General features: G+C 36.7%; 1 protein-coding gene across 5 annotated transcripts in view; it reads left to right on the top strand.

The window, feature by feature from the left end:
* Nucleotides 1-12,114, top strand: part of CLCN3 (Cl-/H+ antiporter 3) — a 91,634-nt gene extending 79,520 nt beyond the window's left edge. For 2 of the 5 annotated variants that reach the window (XM_028104351.2, XM_088021008.1), the window contains 3 exons: nucleotides 2,405-2,621; nucleotides 7,330-7,405; nucleotides 9,107-12,114. In XM_028104351.2, the coding sequence (XP_027960152.1) occupies nucleotides 2,405-2,621; nucleotides 7,330-7,405; nucleotides 9,107-9,265 (452 nt within the window). In that variant the 3' untranslated portion in view covers nucleotides 9,266-12,114. Of the gene's footprint in view, nucleotides 1-2,404; nucleotides 2,622-7,329; nucleotides 7,565-9,106 lie in introns of those variants that run through there. The other 3 variants (XM_028104347.2, XM_028104349.2, XM_028104350.2) reach the window with 2 other exon arrangements.
* Nucleotides 12,115-14,894: the final 2,780 nt, after the last annotated feature.

The following is a 14,894-nucleotide window of genomic DNA, read 5'->3' as shown; positions in this document are numbered from 1 at the left end:
CACAGTGACAGGCTGCTCCCCTAATTATACTTTTCTCCTATCCCCTCAAGATCTTTTGTTCAGAATAAAGCTTTAGTTTGCATACCTAGAAGAGCTAATTTGTTAAAGATTTCCCCTTCCATAGCAATATTTAGAAACCTTAAAATAGAGTTTACTCAATAATACACATTGCAAGTAAGTGGACTGGTCTTTTGTTTATCTCTTTGTAGTAGTTAAAATAAACTTTATACCTGCTTGGTTAGTTGAAATACCATTTTGTGGATTTAGAGACTTTTTTGCTTTCTAAGATTAATACAAATGTTGAAAGAGTTCTATATCCCTGGGGAATGTTTTTGCAGCCTGTCACTACCAGGTTTCACATAGTCAGAAATGAAAGGGACAGCCTCTGTACCTTTCTTTTTTTTTATAGTATAGTTTTTTTTTTTTAAAGATTTTATTTATTTATTTGAGAGAGAGAGAATGAGAGAGAGCACGAGAGGGAAGAGGGTCAGAGGGAGAAGCAGACTCCCTGCTGAGCAGGGAGCCTGATGTGGGACTCGTTCCCGGGACTCCAGGATTATGACCTGAGCCGAAGGCAGTCGCTTAACCAACTGAACCACCCAGGCGCCCCTGTACCTTTCTTTTTTGATAAGTTGTGAGAAGTCAAGCCCTTGAAAGTCTATTAACATAAACAGGAAAAATATAAAACATAGAATTTAGTGGGAGAAAGGTGATTATTTATGTTGGGACATTTTATGTTAGAAAAGAACCATTTCCATTCTCCTGGAAGTGTAACTCTGTTTTGCATGTGTACTTAAAAAAAAAATGCCTGAATCATATCAGAAAATGAAAACTATGATGGTATTTTCTGCTTTAAAAGCCTTTGAATGAATGGCATTAAAAAAATTGTTTTTCAAACAAAGCAAAACAATCCTAGCAGATGCCTCGGCACTTTATAAGTACTCAATAAATGATGCTTGTTAAAATAGTTACTGTATTCATATAAAGGACAAATTTAAGTCAGGCTGGGTTTCACTAGCTTTGTGCCTTGTATATCGAAGGAACATTACAATAAACAAACAGGTTAGTAACTTTTTCTAAACTTTTCTGAAACTTCTTATCATTAAATATTTAATCTCAGCACATTTTCATTGATGGTATAATTTGTTACTTTAAGGTATTTAAGGTTGATGAGTGGGGTTAGTTTTAACTCAGAATATCTGTCATGCTAACAGTATTTACACTTCACCATTCATAGATCATTAGCCAGATGCTTCTGTGAGTTAAGAGAACTTAAGGAACGTCTTTCAAGAATCGTTTATGTCACTTGCTAATGGGCTTTCTTCTTTTTATGCTTTTATCATGCTTTTAAAGTGGTTTAGTAAGTACTAGTCATTAGAATTTCACTTAGTACCTTCCTACCTGAATGTGTTCCAGTACAGTTAAATAAGGCTTTAGAGGTCAGAAGGAGCAAACAGAATTGCAGTGTTTGTTTATGAGCTATATATGTTTATCTGCTTCTCAGTCTGGGACTGATGCTTATTATTTTGGCTTAAATATTTTTGTAGCAAAATTCATGTTTAAAATATGTTCAATATGGCAAAAACATAGTTGTGAACACAGTTTTGAATACATACTAACTCAAAATACAAACATAAAGCTATTGTTGTATTCTCTCCATTTCATAGGTTTCCTTTCTCCTCCTGTGGTCTCTGTTCTGCAGTTTTTTGCATCTTTACTGCTTCTTGTCTAGCACTGTCAAAGGTCGGAGTGGAGCTTGGCAGCAAACAGAAGCACTTGAAGCAGAGCACACTGGAGAGGGGAAATTAGCAGAGCCTTTACAAACAAAACCTGAAAAATAAGTCTGTGTCCATCATGTGCATAGTTGTAGTTTCAACCCACCTGTTAATGCTCATGACGCGCCTAGAAAATTAAACTTTAGCCTTAGAAAAGAGAAAGAACTAAGTAATTCACAGGGGTGGAGTATATACAAGATAGTCAATATAGGAGTGAAACTCTTTAGTCCCACCTCTGAAGGATAAGTGACGTTTAGCATGGGCAGCTATCCTTTGATGATGGATTCCTGTAACAAACCATGCTCTAATTTGTGCAGGTTTTAAAAAACCATATTTCACGCATGCTTCCTTGTCCCCTGGAGTTAGAAAACAGCTTTAGCCCCAGTAAAGAAAATTGATAGACCACAAATATTTTATTTACATGAAGATGATTTGTTATTGGTAAAGTCTAATTCTGTCAAATATAAGAAATTACTAAATTTTCAGTTGAGTCCTCTCTTGGGTAAGAAGGTAGGAAAAAATGAAGGGAACAAAATTCATGGGATACATTTGGTTGTTTTTTAAAATCTCCAAATAAACAGATTCCCCTTAACACAGATTAATTTTGGGTCTTCTCTCTCTCTTTTCAGAAAGTGCCAGAAAAAAACAAGAAGGTATTGTGGGCAGTTCTCGTGTGTGTTTTGCACAGCACACCCCGTCTCTTCCAGCAGAAAGCCCTCGGCCACTGAAGCTTCGGAGCATCCTTGACATGAGTCCTTTTACCGTGACCGATCACACCCCGATGGAAATCGTGGTGGATATTTTCCGAAAGCTGGGTCTGAGGCAGTGCCTTGTAACTCACAATGGGTAAGTCTAGTGAAAGAAATCAGTTTGCGTCACAGAATTTATGACACTTTTTAGTGGAATTCATATTCACTTCTTAGGGAGAGTGTAAGTCAGCTTCCAAGTGAAAAAGTCTGTCTTTTTAGTGTGGTTATAGATATAGGATCCATATTGATCAGATTGGCACTTACCAAGAATAAAAAAAAAAATGTCAACTGGCAGATCTTTGCCAAAACATAAAGTAGCATTTGTCAGGAACATTTCAGAGTTGGCAAAGAGGAGTAGTGGACCTAACCTGAATGGAGTAGAGAAAAAAACCTGTTTTCTTTTTAGTAAGTATTTCATTCTTTGAATATAACTTTCTAGTTCAATACTAACTGTGTAATTATTTTGCTGTTTACTATTTCAACCATTACTTTATTTACCGTGTAATGAGGGAAATAATGCATAATTAAATGAAATTTGTAAATTAGCTAAAATCCTCCTTTAGCAAATGCTTTTTGTTTCCTCTTTTCTACCTTTTCCACCCACAGAGCTTTCATATAAACTGCTAATGACAAAAACTCATGTATTTAAAATGTGTAAATTGGTTAACTTATTTTTCTGCCCTTCACACATGAACTACCAGTGTTTCTCCAGGACAGGACCATAGAAGAATTTTGTTTGGGGGTGTCATAGGGACAGAGTGGAGATGTGATGCACAGTCGGCCTCAGCAGACGTCCCGCCCGTCCCTGCACTGGGGATCTGTTTCCCCACCCACTCTCTCTCCAGTCCCCTTTATGTCCATTATACTATTCTTCCTAGTTGAAATACTTAAGAACATTGTTTTAATCTGAAGGCTAAGGACAGAAAGAGCTGGAAATGAGAAACAAAGGGTTTTCTTGATTGTGCATAAATTAAATGGTTTAACCCTGCGCTGCGTGAAGCTGGTTGAAATGCTAAACACTTAGATAATCACAGCGGGTTTTCTTTTTAAAAAAGCATTTTGTTCAAGACATGTGAGTGACAAAACACATGACCCCTGTCTAAAGAAAGGAGGGAAAAAGGAAAAAAAAAAAGGGAAGGAAAGTTGTTTCTTGAGCACCTTCTTCAGGTTTCTCACTTAACTTTGTAGTACCTCTGCAGAGTGGGTGGTAGATTCCTACCTGACAGCTGTAATAATTGAAGCTCAGAGGGGTTTAATAATATGCCTAGTCCTGTGGTTACTAAGTTGTCGATCTGGGAACAAGTATCTTTCCAGTTTTAGAGCCCAGTCTCTTGCTACTGTTTTTACACTGTTATTGACTAATAGAATGTATCTTCTTTCTTTGTGATTTCTTAAACTACTACCATTTTCTTGAACAATATATTGTGCCATATTGGGTTAAGAATAGAAATATGAAGTTAGAGAATTAGATCCATATTTAGTGTTTTCACTGTGCTAACCAATTAAATCTAAGTAATGTGAAATAAATTATTAAAGGTGTAAAATTCTTGATGAAAGGAAGTTTGGAATTATTAAGTATCGCAGATACAAATTGGAGAAGAGATACATGTAATAAAATAACTATTTTCTTTTAATGTTTAATTAAAAAATAAGTTACCAAACTTCACTGTTTGAAAACTTAAGAAGTACATGTTAAATGGAGTAACTTTTTATGAAGTTATATGGGTTTTAAGGCCCTTTTAATTATAAATGGCTCAATTAGAAGCTAAGCTGAGTAGTTATAATTTTTACTTGCTTTGAGTTATTCTCTGTGCCTGGCATGTTTGTCCTTTCGTGTGCTAACAAATATAAATGTCCCTCTCTAGTTATGATTACCTATGATCACAAAGCTGTATGGGTCAATTACCATATTTCACTTTGCTGATTAATTCCCAGATTTTTGGCAGCACAGATATTAGAAAGGAAATATTTAAAAGAAAGTGTAAAAATAACAAAATGTGGGGGAAGGGGAGGATAGCTAATTCAAATCTTAACTCATACTGCCCATTTATAAGAAAGCTTGTGGTGCGGGGTAGCTTTTTCTAAAGAAATATGTTTAATTGCCTTGATTATTAAATTTTTCTTATTTCTGTCCTTCAAGGAAAATAAATTGATATATATAGAAAGAAAAGAGATCACTTGGGGTGGTAGGTCTTGGGTCTTTATTTTCTTGGAAGTATGTAAGGAAGTAGAGTGTTTTTATTCTCACTTGAAGTTAAATGACTTAAAGTTAGAAAAAAAGCCATATCTACTAGTTTTTAGTGGAGAGTGTGAAGTTCTGGATAACTGTCAGCAACTTCTAGCTCGTAGTGGGTCCTTAGAAGTGGAAAATAACTATTTGGGGGAAGAAATACAGCAAGTCCAACTGTTAGGTACAAGGAGAAAATGAGAATAGGGAGATGAGGGAGAAGTGTGTCTATAAATTTGAAAGATGTCAGTTGTAGATTTCCCATGTTTTATATTTGAATTGTAATTTCTCAAAATCTTTTTAGTCTTTTTTTTTTTTTTAAGATTTTACTTATTAAATTTGTCGGAGAGAGAGAGCGCGTGGGTGCGCACAAGCAGAGGGAGTGGCAGGCAGAGGGGGAAGCAGGCTCCCTGCTGAACAGGGAGCCCGATGTGGGACTCGATCCCAGGACCCTGGGATCATGACCTGAGCCAAAGGCAGACGCTTAACCGACTGAGCCACTCAGGCGTCCCAAAATCTTCTTAGTCTTGGTGGATCTAGCAGGATGTTAATAGGCATTGCTCAAAAAGAGTTTTGTGACCATGTAAGTTTGGAAAGTATTGGATTAAATACAATTGAGGTTTCTCTATTGTGGAATGTCCCAAAGTTTATAAAATGTTGGTATTATTTGAGTCCCAGGGACGGCAGAAAACAGTTTTCCAAACTTGTTTGAACATGCAGCCTTTTATTTTGTTTTATTTTATTTTATTTTTTTATTTTATTGATTGATTGAGGGAAGAGGGCAGAAGAACTCCTGGGACTGTTGTTTTTTGGAACATATTTTGGGAAAACCTTGGGTCATGCTCTGTTAACTCTTTACATCATTGTTTGTTAGCCCCACAAGGAAACAGCAAATTATTTTTTATATAAGTTACATTTTGCATTGATTTTCTTTGCACTTCCTGAAATTAAGTAGCACTGAACCTGGCCTTATTATTCTCAAATCACTTTTCTCCATTAGAGAGAAAATATATTTATTTCCTCCTTTTTAGAACCATTACTTTGTAATATAGAGATTACTTTATAAATCTCCAGATTTGCCATTTGGTCCTTAACCAATTTGTAACTCTCCTCATTTTGTACCTTGTGATTTGGCAGAGCTTACTAAAATACTAACTGAAAATAATCATTGTATATAGTTGGAAAGAAAAGAATGAGTAAGAATTAAACTGGAATTATTTAATTGTCAAGGTTTTTTCACATTTCCTGACTCCAACTATAAATTAAAGTGAATTGATGGTTTTTGTTTTTCCCCTCACACCCTTAGTGCTTATTTTATGTAAGCATTTTTTACTTCATGAGTGCATTTTCTGAGCCTTTTTGGAGGGAGAACTTGTTTGTATCTTCAATTTATCTTTGTTCTTAAGGATCAGTACATTATTTTAAATACTGAGAATACATTAGAAGAGAACCTATTTCTGCCTTTCCCCAATGTCTGCCCTCCCTGCTTTCCCACCCCCACACCCAGGCATCATCCTTAATAACTGTTTTATAACTGACATATCTGTAGGCCTTGACTACTTTAAGTCAAGTCCCCTAGTGACATTCTTTAAGAAGTCAGAATGTTCAAAGGCAGTTGAATAGTAAAGTTGACTTAACTAGATCACCAGGGAAATGTCCAATACCTTGAAGGGCATTCTGGATGGGCTTCCAGAATTTGAAGATTAAGGCTTTTTAAGGTCTTTGAATTCATTATTTTTGTTGCCATATATTGTAGTCGAATTCTTCCATTATAAAACCAGTAACCAGGATTTTGTTCTAATAAATCTAATTATTTTCAAGTATCCTTGTGAGAATTTATATCCCTCATTTTGCTTGATATTATAATAGTGATAGATTAACTGAAAAATAATCATTTAGAAAAAAACATGCATAATGTAAAAGTCATTTTGACCTCTAATTATAAATACATCTTACTAGCTTATTTTAAGAAGTAACTTTCAGCAGGTCCTGAAAATTAGGGGGTGTGTATATTGGTTGGCATTATTTATTTAAGTGCACATTGTCTTTCACTTTAATCCCAAGTAGTAGTAAAACCCGCAGGACTTCTTAAGTCTCCTCATAGGCAATTGAGGCTAAATCTTCTTTCTACCTTTTCACTGCTGAGGTAGATCCAAATAATAGTGGCTGCATTGTGACATTTTAGAAATTAGAAAAATACTTTCCCCTAATGAAGGAACACTGAAAATGAAACTAAATTTTAGAGGTTTATAGCTGTGTATTAATATTGTTTCTTTTGTACTTTTCTTTATAGTCATTTTCATTGTGAACTTTTATAATTTTGATTTTTAATTTAAAAAGGAAAACAACTCACCGATATTTAAAAATAGTATCATGTTTCTTATGAAAGTCAGTAGAAGTTATGCAAATGGGGCCTGGGATTTCAAATCATTTTTGTTTTTATTTTTCTAAAGTTCATTAAAAGCATTCTTATGGTTCATGTTTTTTATTTTTTTCTCTCCTTTCTTTATCATTATGATTGGAACCTCTTTTAATTTAATTTCTCACACAGTTATTAGCATAACATGATCTGTTTCAGGATTGTCTTGGGGATCATCACAAAGAAGAACATATTAGAGCATCTCGAGCAACTAAAGCAGCACGTCGAACCCCTGGTGATTAGATATATGAGATCTCCTCATTAGACACCTTAGAAGTCAGGAAGCATGAAACTTGTGAACTGTTCAGTTCTGTCTGTCCCAGATATCTGCTGAATAAAAAAAAATCCTACATGCTGCCAATTACATTTATATCTCATAAACTATGTAAGATAAGTTTAGATATTTGGAAGATTCTATTCATAGGAAGTTAGCAAAAGTTAATGTCTCTCATCAAAATCATTGGTTGCAATTTAAGAACTATAAACAGTTTGATAATTAAATGAGTAAATATTATTGGATGTTCTTAAAGTAAACACAAGTGTGTCTACCTTAGTTGATACACCGGTTTCAGAAGGTGCCTGACTGGTGAAAAATGTCTGTCCCCCACCCCCAAAACCCTTTTTCTTTTTTATGTTTCCGAATCTTGTGGTAGTCTTGTGGTAAATCTAAGCTCATAAATGATTTTAACCGAGCTTAGCAGTGTTAGAATTGCTGAATGTTAAATAGATTTTTTTTTATGGGCACACTAACTAGAGCGTAATGTTGTATGTATTTGTGATCATAGCATTAGTTCTTTTTCTCCTACACCTTGCATACCTTCACAGTCAAGAATGTGTGTCCTGCCATTTCATTAGTGAACTGTACCTAGATTATGTGTGTGCCCCTTTTGTATGTTTCCAGAATGCTGTGAGCAGCTTTTGGGGTCAAATGCATTTGTTTTAACTGGCTTTATGTCCTAGTGGTTTCATAACTGAAGATAAATTTTGAATTATCTTACCTTATAACCTAAAAATTGTCTGGCTTTAGCAATTAACGCCTGAAATTATTTTGCCCTGTAATTGTCATACCTATATAAAACCTGTCCCAGTTTGCTTAAGTACACAACTGATTATGTATTCCTGTTGTATGCTAATATTTCACAAGTGTTTCATGCATCCTTTTTTAAAAAACTACTAACCAGAATAATAAGTAGCTACTCATTCATTCTGCTTTCTGCTTCACCTATAATAATCTTTTAGGACTGCTTCTTGATTTTTTCACCGTAAGCATTAACAACCAAGACTTTCATAAAAGCACTGTATCTTAACTTTTTCGGCCAAAATCAAAAGAGGAAAACATTGATGAGTGTACTAGAAACTTGGGTTGTCTTACAGATTTATTCTCGGGGCTCTGAAGTTTGGGTTTGGAGTTCTTTGTTGACCATTTTATCTCAATTGTATGTGCTTTCATGAAGATTCTGCATACAACTGGGCAATCCTTAAGTTATTTTTTAAAAGTTGGTTAAGTTTGGTTTTAAAAAAATGGAATATTGAGGAGATTTGGTCATCAGACATTTTACTGCTTTCTTGATGTCATGGCAATGAATTTTCCTTCTCAAATGGGATCAGTTATCATTTCTTGTTCACACATCCTCCCATTTTGTTTACTTTTTTGTTGGCATACACGAATCAAAGTACCTCTACTTCAATGAGGCGTGCAGTCCTCAGAGTCTTGGTGGAAAGGACATCATACTATTAGTGACCATGATACTTTCATATCAAAGGATGGTTGCTGGATAATTTAATTATCTTTGCCAATAAAATACTTTTTGAAAATACAAAATCACGGTGCTTGCTTTGCTCTCTTCCTGTCAACAAAAAGGGTTTAGCTATAGAGTTAGCTTTTCTTTTCTTTTCCCTTTTATTTTAATAGCAATCTTCTCTTTATTCCTTTCAGGCGCCTCCTTGGCATTATAACAAAAAAAGATATCCTCCGTCATATGGCCCAGACGGCAAACCAAGACCCCGCTTCAATAATGTTCAACTGAATCCTATAGATGAGGAGAGAGAGGAAACAGAAGAGGAAGTTCATTTGTTGAATAGCACAACTCTTTAATCCGAGGGAGTCGTCTACTTTTTTTTCTCCTTTAAAAAAAGAAAGAAAGAAAGAAATCTAAAAGCTGGGCTTTTGCAACACAGTTTGCAAATACTGCTGGTGGAATGGAGGAGTTGTTTGGGGAGGGAAAGGAGCGAGAAGGAAATGAGTGAGGTATTTCCCCGTCTAACTGAGAGCAGCAAATCATCTCCTGTTGTTCTGCACTGGATGCATTCAGCTGAGGGTGTGCCGCGGTAGTGCAGGCGGGAGCATCAGCGGAGAGGGCGCCGCGGCCTTGGAGCCCTCGGACCAGCTGGAGCACCTGGCCTGTTTCTCCAACATCGCAGCATTAGCAGTCCCTGTTTCTGGAGGGATTACTTTGAATTGAGCCATCTGTAAGACAGCAAGGTCTTGCCCTTTTGTATCAAAACTGTTCTGTTTAATTCACGAATTATATAGTTAAGCATTATCTTTCTACATTCCAGAAGATCTGCTTTTCTTTCTTTCTGCCTCCCTCTCTCTCTCTCTCTCTTTCTTTCTCTCTTGAGCTGTGGCAAAGCCGCTTTAAACTGGTGTACCCTTTTGAAACAGTCCTTTCTCATATTGAGATGTACTGTGATTTTACCGAAGTTTCATCACAAGAAGGGAGTGTTTCTTGTGCCATTAGCCATGCAGTTGGTACCATCACTAAATGCTTGGAGCGGTCACATGCACCACAACAAAGGCCAATCAAATGGGTAAAATCTCGAAGGAAGCAAGGAAGTGTGAATGAAATCTCTCAGCTTGTGTGCATTGTGGTTCAGAATCAACAACAATGAACCTTGACTTGTAAGGATAAACAGTTTTCTTTTTGTTTTTTTCCTCTCAAACTTTATGGATAATGTGACCTGGTCTTATGCAAATTTTCTATTCTATTCTAAAACTACTATAATAAACAAGTACTGTTCAGCATAAGGAAACAAAATGCTGCTGCTTTGACAGTAAAGAGAAGGAAGTATTCTGTTTAGCTGTATCTGGTATTAATTGCATGTTTAAACACTGGAATTTTTTTTCTTGAAATTAGATCAGTCATTTTTTTTTCTTTCCTCAAGATATTTTATTGCTGACACTGAAGAAGAAATGTAATTCATAACTTGCACTAAATGTATATTTCTTTTCTTAAAAATTTACCATTCTTATTTATATTTTTATGGATTAAAATTTATAAAATACAGATCAGTTAATATCGTGCTTAAATAATTTTACCTTTTTAATGTGATTTTTATAGACTAATTCAGACTTAACAAATATGGAGATATGAACAAAGTTTACACTGGGAACAAGGGTTTAAAAAGAGGTTGTGGTTATTTGTCTGTGATCCAATATTGTACATAAAACTTTTTCTGATCTTTCACTGCCATCCTCTGGATTATGTCTTCTGACCTGTACATTTTGACTCATTAACTGGAAAGTTAAAACACGACAAATCACTTTGCAGATTAAAACCAAAAGTCAAATAGTGTTAACCTTTTTTTTAAAAAAAAATCAAACAAATGAAAACAGTTGCAAAGGTAGCAGTTAAAATTTTAATCTGAACATGACCTTTGAATCTTTCGGTACATCACATCCATAAGTGTTCAGTTAATGTTTTGAATATCCACAGTGCACATTTTTGCAGGATGAGTTGAAAATGTACTGGGGTGTGTTTGGAATTTTTGTTTTTGGAAATGTCTGTCTTAATCATGGTCTTAATTCACTATCAGCAAAGGCAGTTTACTTGTAGGACTGGCCTATATAATCTGGGCTTAGGCATTTTTGGTAGGAAATGAATTTTGCAGACAGACATTTTCTGAAACATAACTGGCAATGAGCCGTTTTTACATTTTAGAAGTGATTCTTCACTTCCTAGTTCTTAAAAATAATATATCCATAAGATCTTGAAGCTTTTATTAGATCATGAAGCCATATTAGAATGACAATTAGAAGTTGAACAACATTTTAGGAATTTCATGAAACATTTCTTCATTTTGCTATCTGCCTAAAATTGGTATTTTGTCCTAGTTTACTTGCTCCCTTTGGCAGACTTCAAACTTTCTTAATAACCCCTTCAAAGCTCATTTGGCCTTCTAGAGTAAAATCTTTTCTAAATTATACTTCTGTATATCTTACCATCATCTTGTCCTGAGTGTATCTGCAGTGTGAACTCCTCAGCATTGGCTACCGAATAGCTTGTTTGTCTTGAGTTACAAGCCTTCAAAGGAGAAACCAGCTTCTTTGCAGATAGCTTCGTAACATTAAACATCACATGGATTTTATTTTCCATGTTTCCTTTTTGATTTCACATCCTCCTTTCATTGCTCATCCTGCCTCACAGACTAACATTTCAGGGTGGATATTCAAGGTGGCTATTAATTTTCTTCCTGGTATATTTCTATCCCTTGATGTGTCTTACTGCTAAAATACAGGAAAAGTATTGTATTTCTAATGCGTTCACTGGTTTTCTTCAGTAATACTACCTGTTCCACTTTTCTTTTTGATATGTTGAGGTGTGTCTGCTTTTCAACCAAATGATGAAATAGTGGAGACCATGAAATATATGTGCCTGGCTAATTGGCAAATTAATTGACCAATATAATAAGTGGAGCGCCTCATTGGAGTACCCTTTTTGAGAAGGTATGATGAGAATGGGCAAGGGTGTCAGCATCTCTTATTAATAATTGTTTTCAGTTTTGGTTCTTGAAGAATGCTTAGTTTGTTAATCTGTGATGTTGCCTAGAGCTGTATTTATCTGTTTTTATTTATACTAGTGTAGTAAAGCTGCGTATCATTACAGTAAAAATGATTACTGTGATGAGTTAATCAGAAAATCTATTAAAATCTATATGACAATGTGTGGTTTGGCCTTTAATTATATCTGTAAGAGTCCTCCCACTTCTGCTGCTGCTCTGTGCGGTGTAGGCCAATATGCCTGGCACATGCAGCCTCAAAGGGGTGACAAATACAGTGTTTCTCTCAGGTTACAAAGCCATTTCTATACTTTGCAGGCGAGGGGCCACAAAGGAATAGATGCTGGATTGAACAGCAGGATATAAATACTACCAGCAGTAGTACAGAGTCTCCATTTGTCAGTGCAACTTGCAGGTTTACAGAAAGATTTCACTTCAGTTTACTTTTTTTTTTTTTTTTAAGATTTTATTTATTTATTTGACAGACACAGCGAGAGAGGGAACACAAGCAGGGGGAGTGGGAGAGGGAGAAGCAGGCTTCCCGCCTAGCAGGGAGCCCGATGTGGGGCTCAATCCCAGGAGCCTGAGATCATGACCTGAGCCGAAGGCAGATGCTTAACGACTGAGCCACCCAGGCGCCCCCACTTCAGTTTACTTTCAAAAAGAAAAATTATGTGTTGGCATGAAGATAAAACATGTAAATGATTTACTTTTTTTAAGATTGATTTATTTACCTTAGCGGGAGGGACAGGGGGAGAGGGTGAGAGAATCTCAAGCAGACTCTGCACTGAGTGTGGAGTCTAACCTGGGGCTGTATCTCAGGACCCTGAGATCATGACCAGAGCTGAAACCAAGAGTCAGATGCTTAACCGACTTGAGCCCACAAAGGAGCCCCTACATGTTTTTTTTTTTTAATATTACTTTGTACATTTGCTAATAGAACTGCCTAAAAGAAGGTGGTAACATTTGAATTGTTAAAAGATTTCAGTAGTCTAATATTAAACTCTTAGTATAAAAGTAAGACAGTTGACTAAAAAGTCTGTAATAGATTTTATCATTCATTTCATTTGATCATTCACTGAGTTTTTATTGAATACTTACTGTGTGATAGGCACTGTGCTGTGTTCCTGAAGCTTACATTCCAGTAGAGACAGAGACATACATGGTATGTCAGATGGTGGTACACATCACAAGTTATTTAGTTCAGCAGAGTTTTTTTTTTTTTTGATTCCTGTGTGCTGCACACTGTTACAGGCATACATAAATCAGGCAAAAATTCCCAAAAAAATCAGTAATGGGGAGGATGCTATTTTTTATAAAGGGTGATGAAAAAGGGCCTCAGGGATAGGTGACATTTGAGCAGAATCTTAAAAAAAGTAAGGGAATGATCCCGTTATCTGTGAGAATTTTTTTTTTTAAAGATGAAGGAAGAAGATTTTTTTTTTTAAGATTTTATTTATTTATTCATGAGAGACAGAGGGGGAGAGAGAGAGAGAAGCAGAGGGAGAAGCGGGCTCCCCGCCGAGCAGGGAGCCCGATGCGGGACCCGATCCCAGGACCCTGGGATCATGACCTGAGCCGAAGGCAGATGCTCAACGACTGAGCCACCCAGGCGTCCTGTGAGAAGAATGTTCTAAGAAGAGGAAATAGTGTATGCAAACATCCTGAGGAGGGATACACCGGACAGGTACAAGGAATACCAAATAGGTCACTGTGGCTGGAGTGGGGAGTAGGGTGTAAGAGGAGGAAAGAAGTTAGGGATATAATCGTTTGACTTTTATTCTGAATAAAGTGGGAAGCCAGTGTGGCAGAAAAGTGACATGATCTGACTTAACATGATCTCTGGCTGCTTTGTTGGGATAGACTATAATGGGGAAGGGCTGGAAGGAGGGAGACCAATTAGAAGGTTCTCGGAATAATCAAGGTAGGATATGATAGAGGCTTGAACCTGCCTGGGGCTGGTGGAGGTCGTTCAAATGCTGGATTCTAGACATTTTGGAGGTGGCAGAGGCAGGATTTGCTAATGGATCGAATGTGGAGTGATACAAGAGGAGTAAAGGATGTTTCTGATGGCCACTGACTCAACTGGGAATGACTTCAGGAAGACTAGATTTGAGGTCGTGTACAGAGGAATTTTGGTTTTAAGACATTGTTTTAAATGACTCTTCGACTTCAAAGTGGGGGTGTCAAGTAGGCAGTTGTACATACCGAGACTCAAGTTCAGGAGGAAGGTCCAGCCTGAGAGACCTAAAACATTTGGGAGGTATCATCCTGAGACAGTGGACAGAGTGGACTGAGCATTAACATACATGTATTTTTGGATTTGAGGAGATGAAGCGCCAGCAGAAGAGGGAGCACCAGTGAGGTAGGGTGAAGATTGGTGCCTTTAAGAGAAAGGTGGTCCCCTAAGGCAAGTGAATAATAGTTTCAAGAAGCATCAGCTTTTCAGTTGTTGCTGATCAGTGAAGTAAATGGGGACTAAAAATTGCCCAATGGGAGATAATGGATAACTTTGACCAAAGCAGGCTCAGATCAGGCAAAAGTCTGATTGGAGTGGGTTTGACAGAGATTGATGAAAGGAACTGAAGGCAGCTTTTTTTTTTTTTTAAGATTTTATATATTTGAGAGAGAGCATGAGCAGGGGTGGGGAAGGGGCAGAGAGAGGGAGAAGCAGACTTCCTGCTGAGCAGGGAGGCCCTGTCCCAGAACCCTGGGATCATGACCTAAGCTGAAGGCAGATGCTTAACCAACTGAGCCACCCAGGCGTCCCCAAAAGGCAGCTCTTTCAACTCTTGCTGAGTTTTCCAGGAACTGGATGTGTGAAAGTGTATTTTGTTTTAGGATGCAAGATGTTACAGCTTTTGTTGTTGATAGGAATATGGGAGAGGGAAAATTGATTTGAAGAGAGAGAGAGGTCTTTGAGTAGGCAAGAGGGGATGGCCTCT

The sequence above is a fragment of the Eumetopias jubatus genome, unplaced genomic scaffold, assembly GCF_037043125.1.
Source record: "Eumetopias jubatus isolate StellerSeaLion01/CBP00866 unplaced genomic scaffold, mEumJub1_p1.0 scaffold_2, whole genome shotgun sequence".
Taxonomy (NCBI): domain Eukaryota; kingdom Metazoa; phylum Chordata; class Mammalia; order Carnivora; family Otariidae; genus Eumetopias; species Eumetopias jubatus.
The sequence above is the reverse complement of the archived record's forward strand: the minus strand, read 5'-3'. Positions and strand labels throughout refer to the sequence as shown.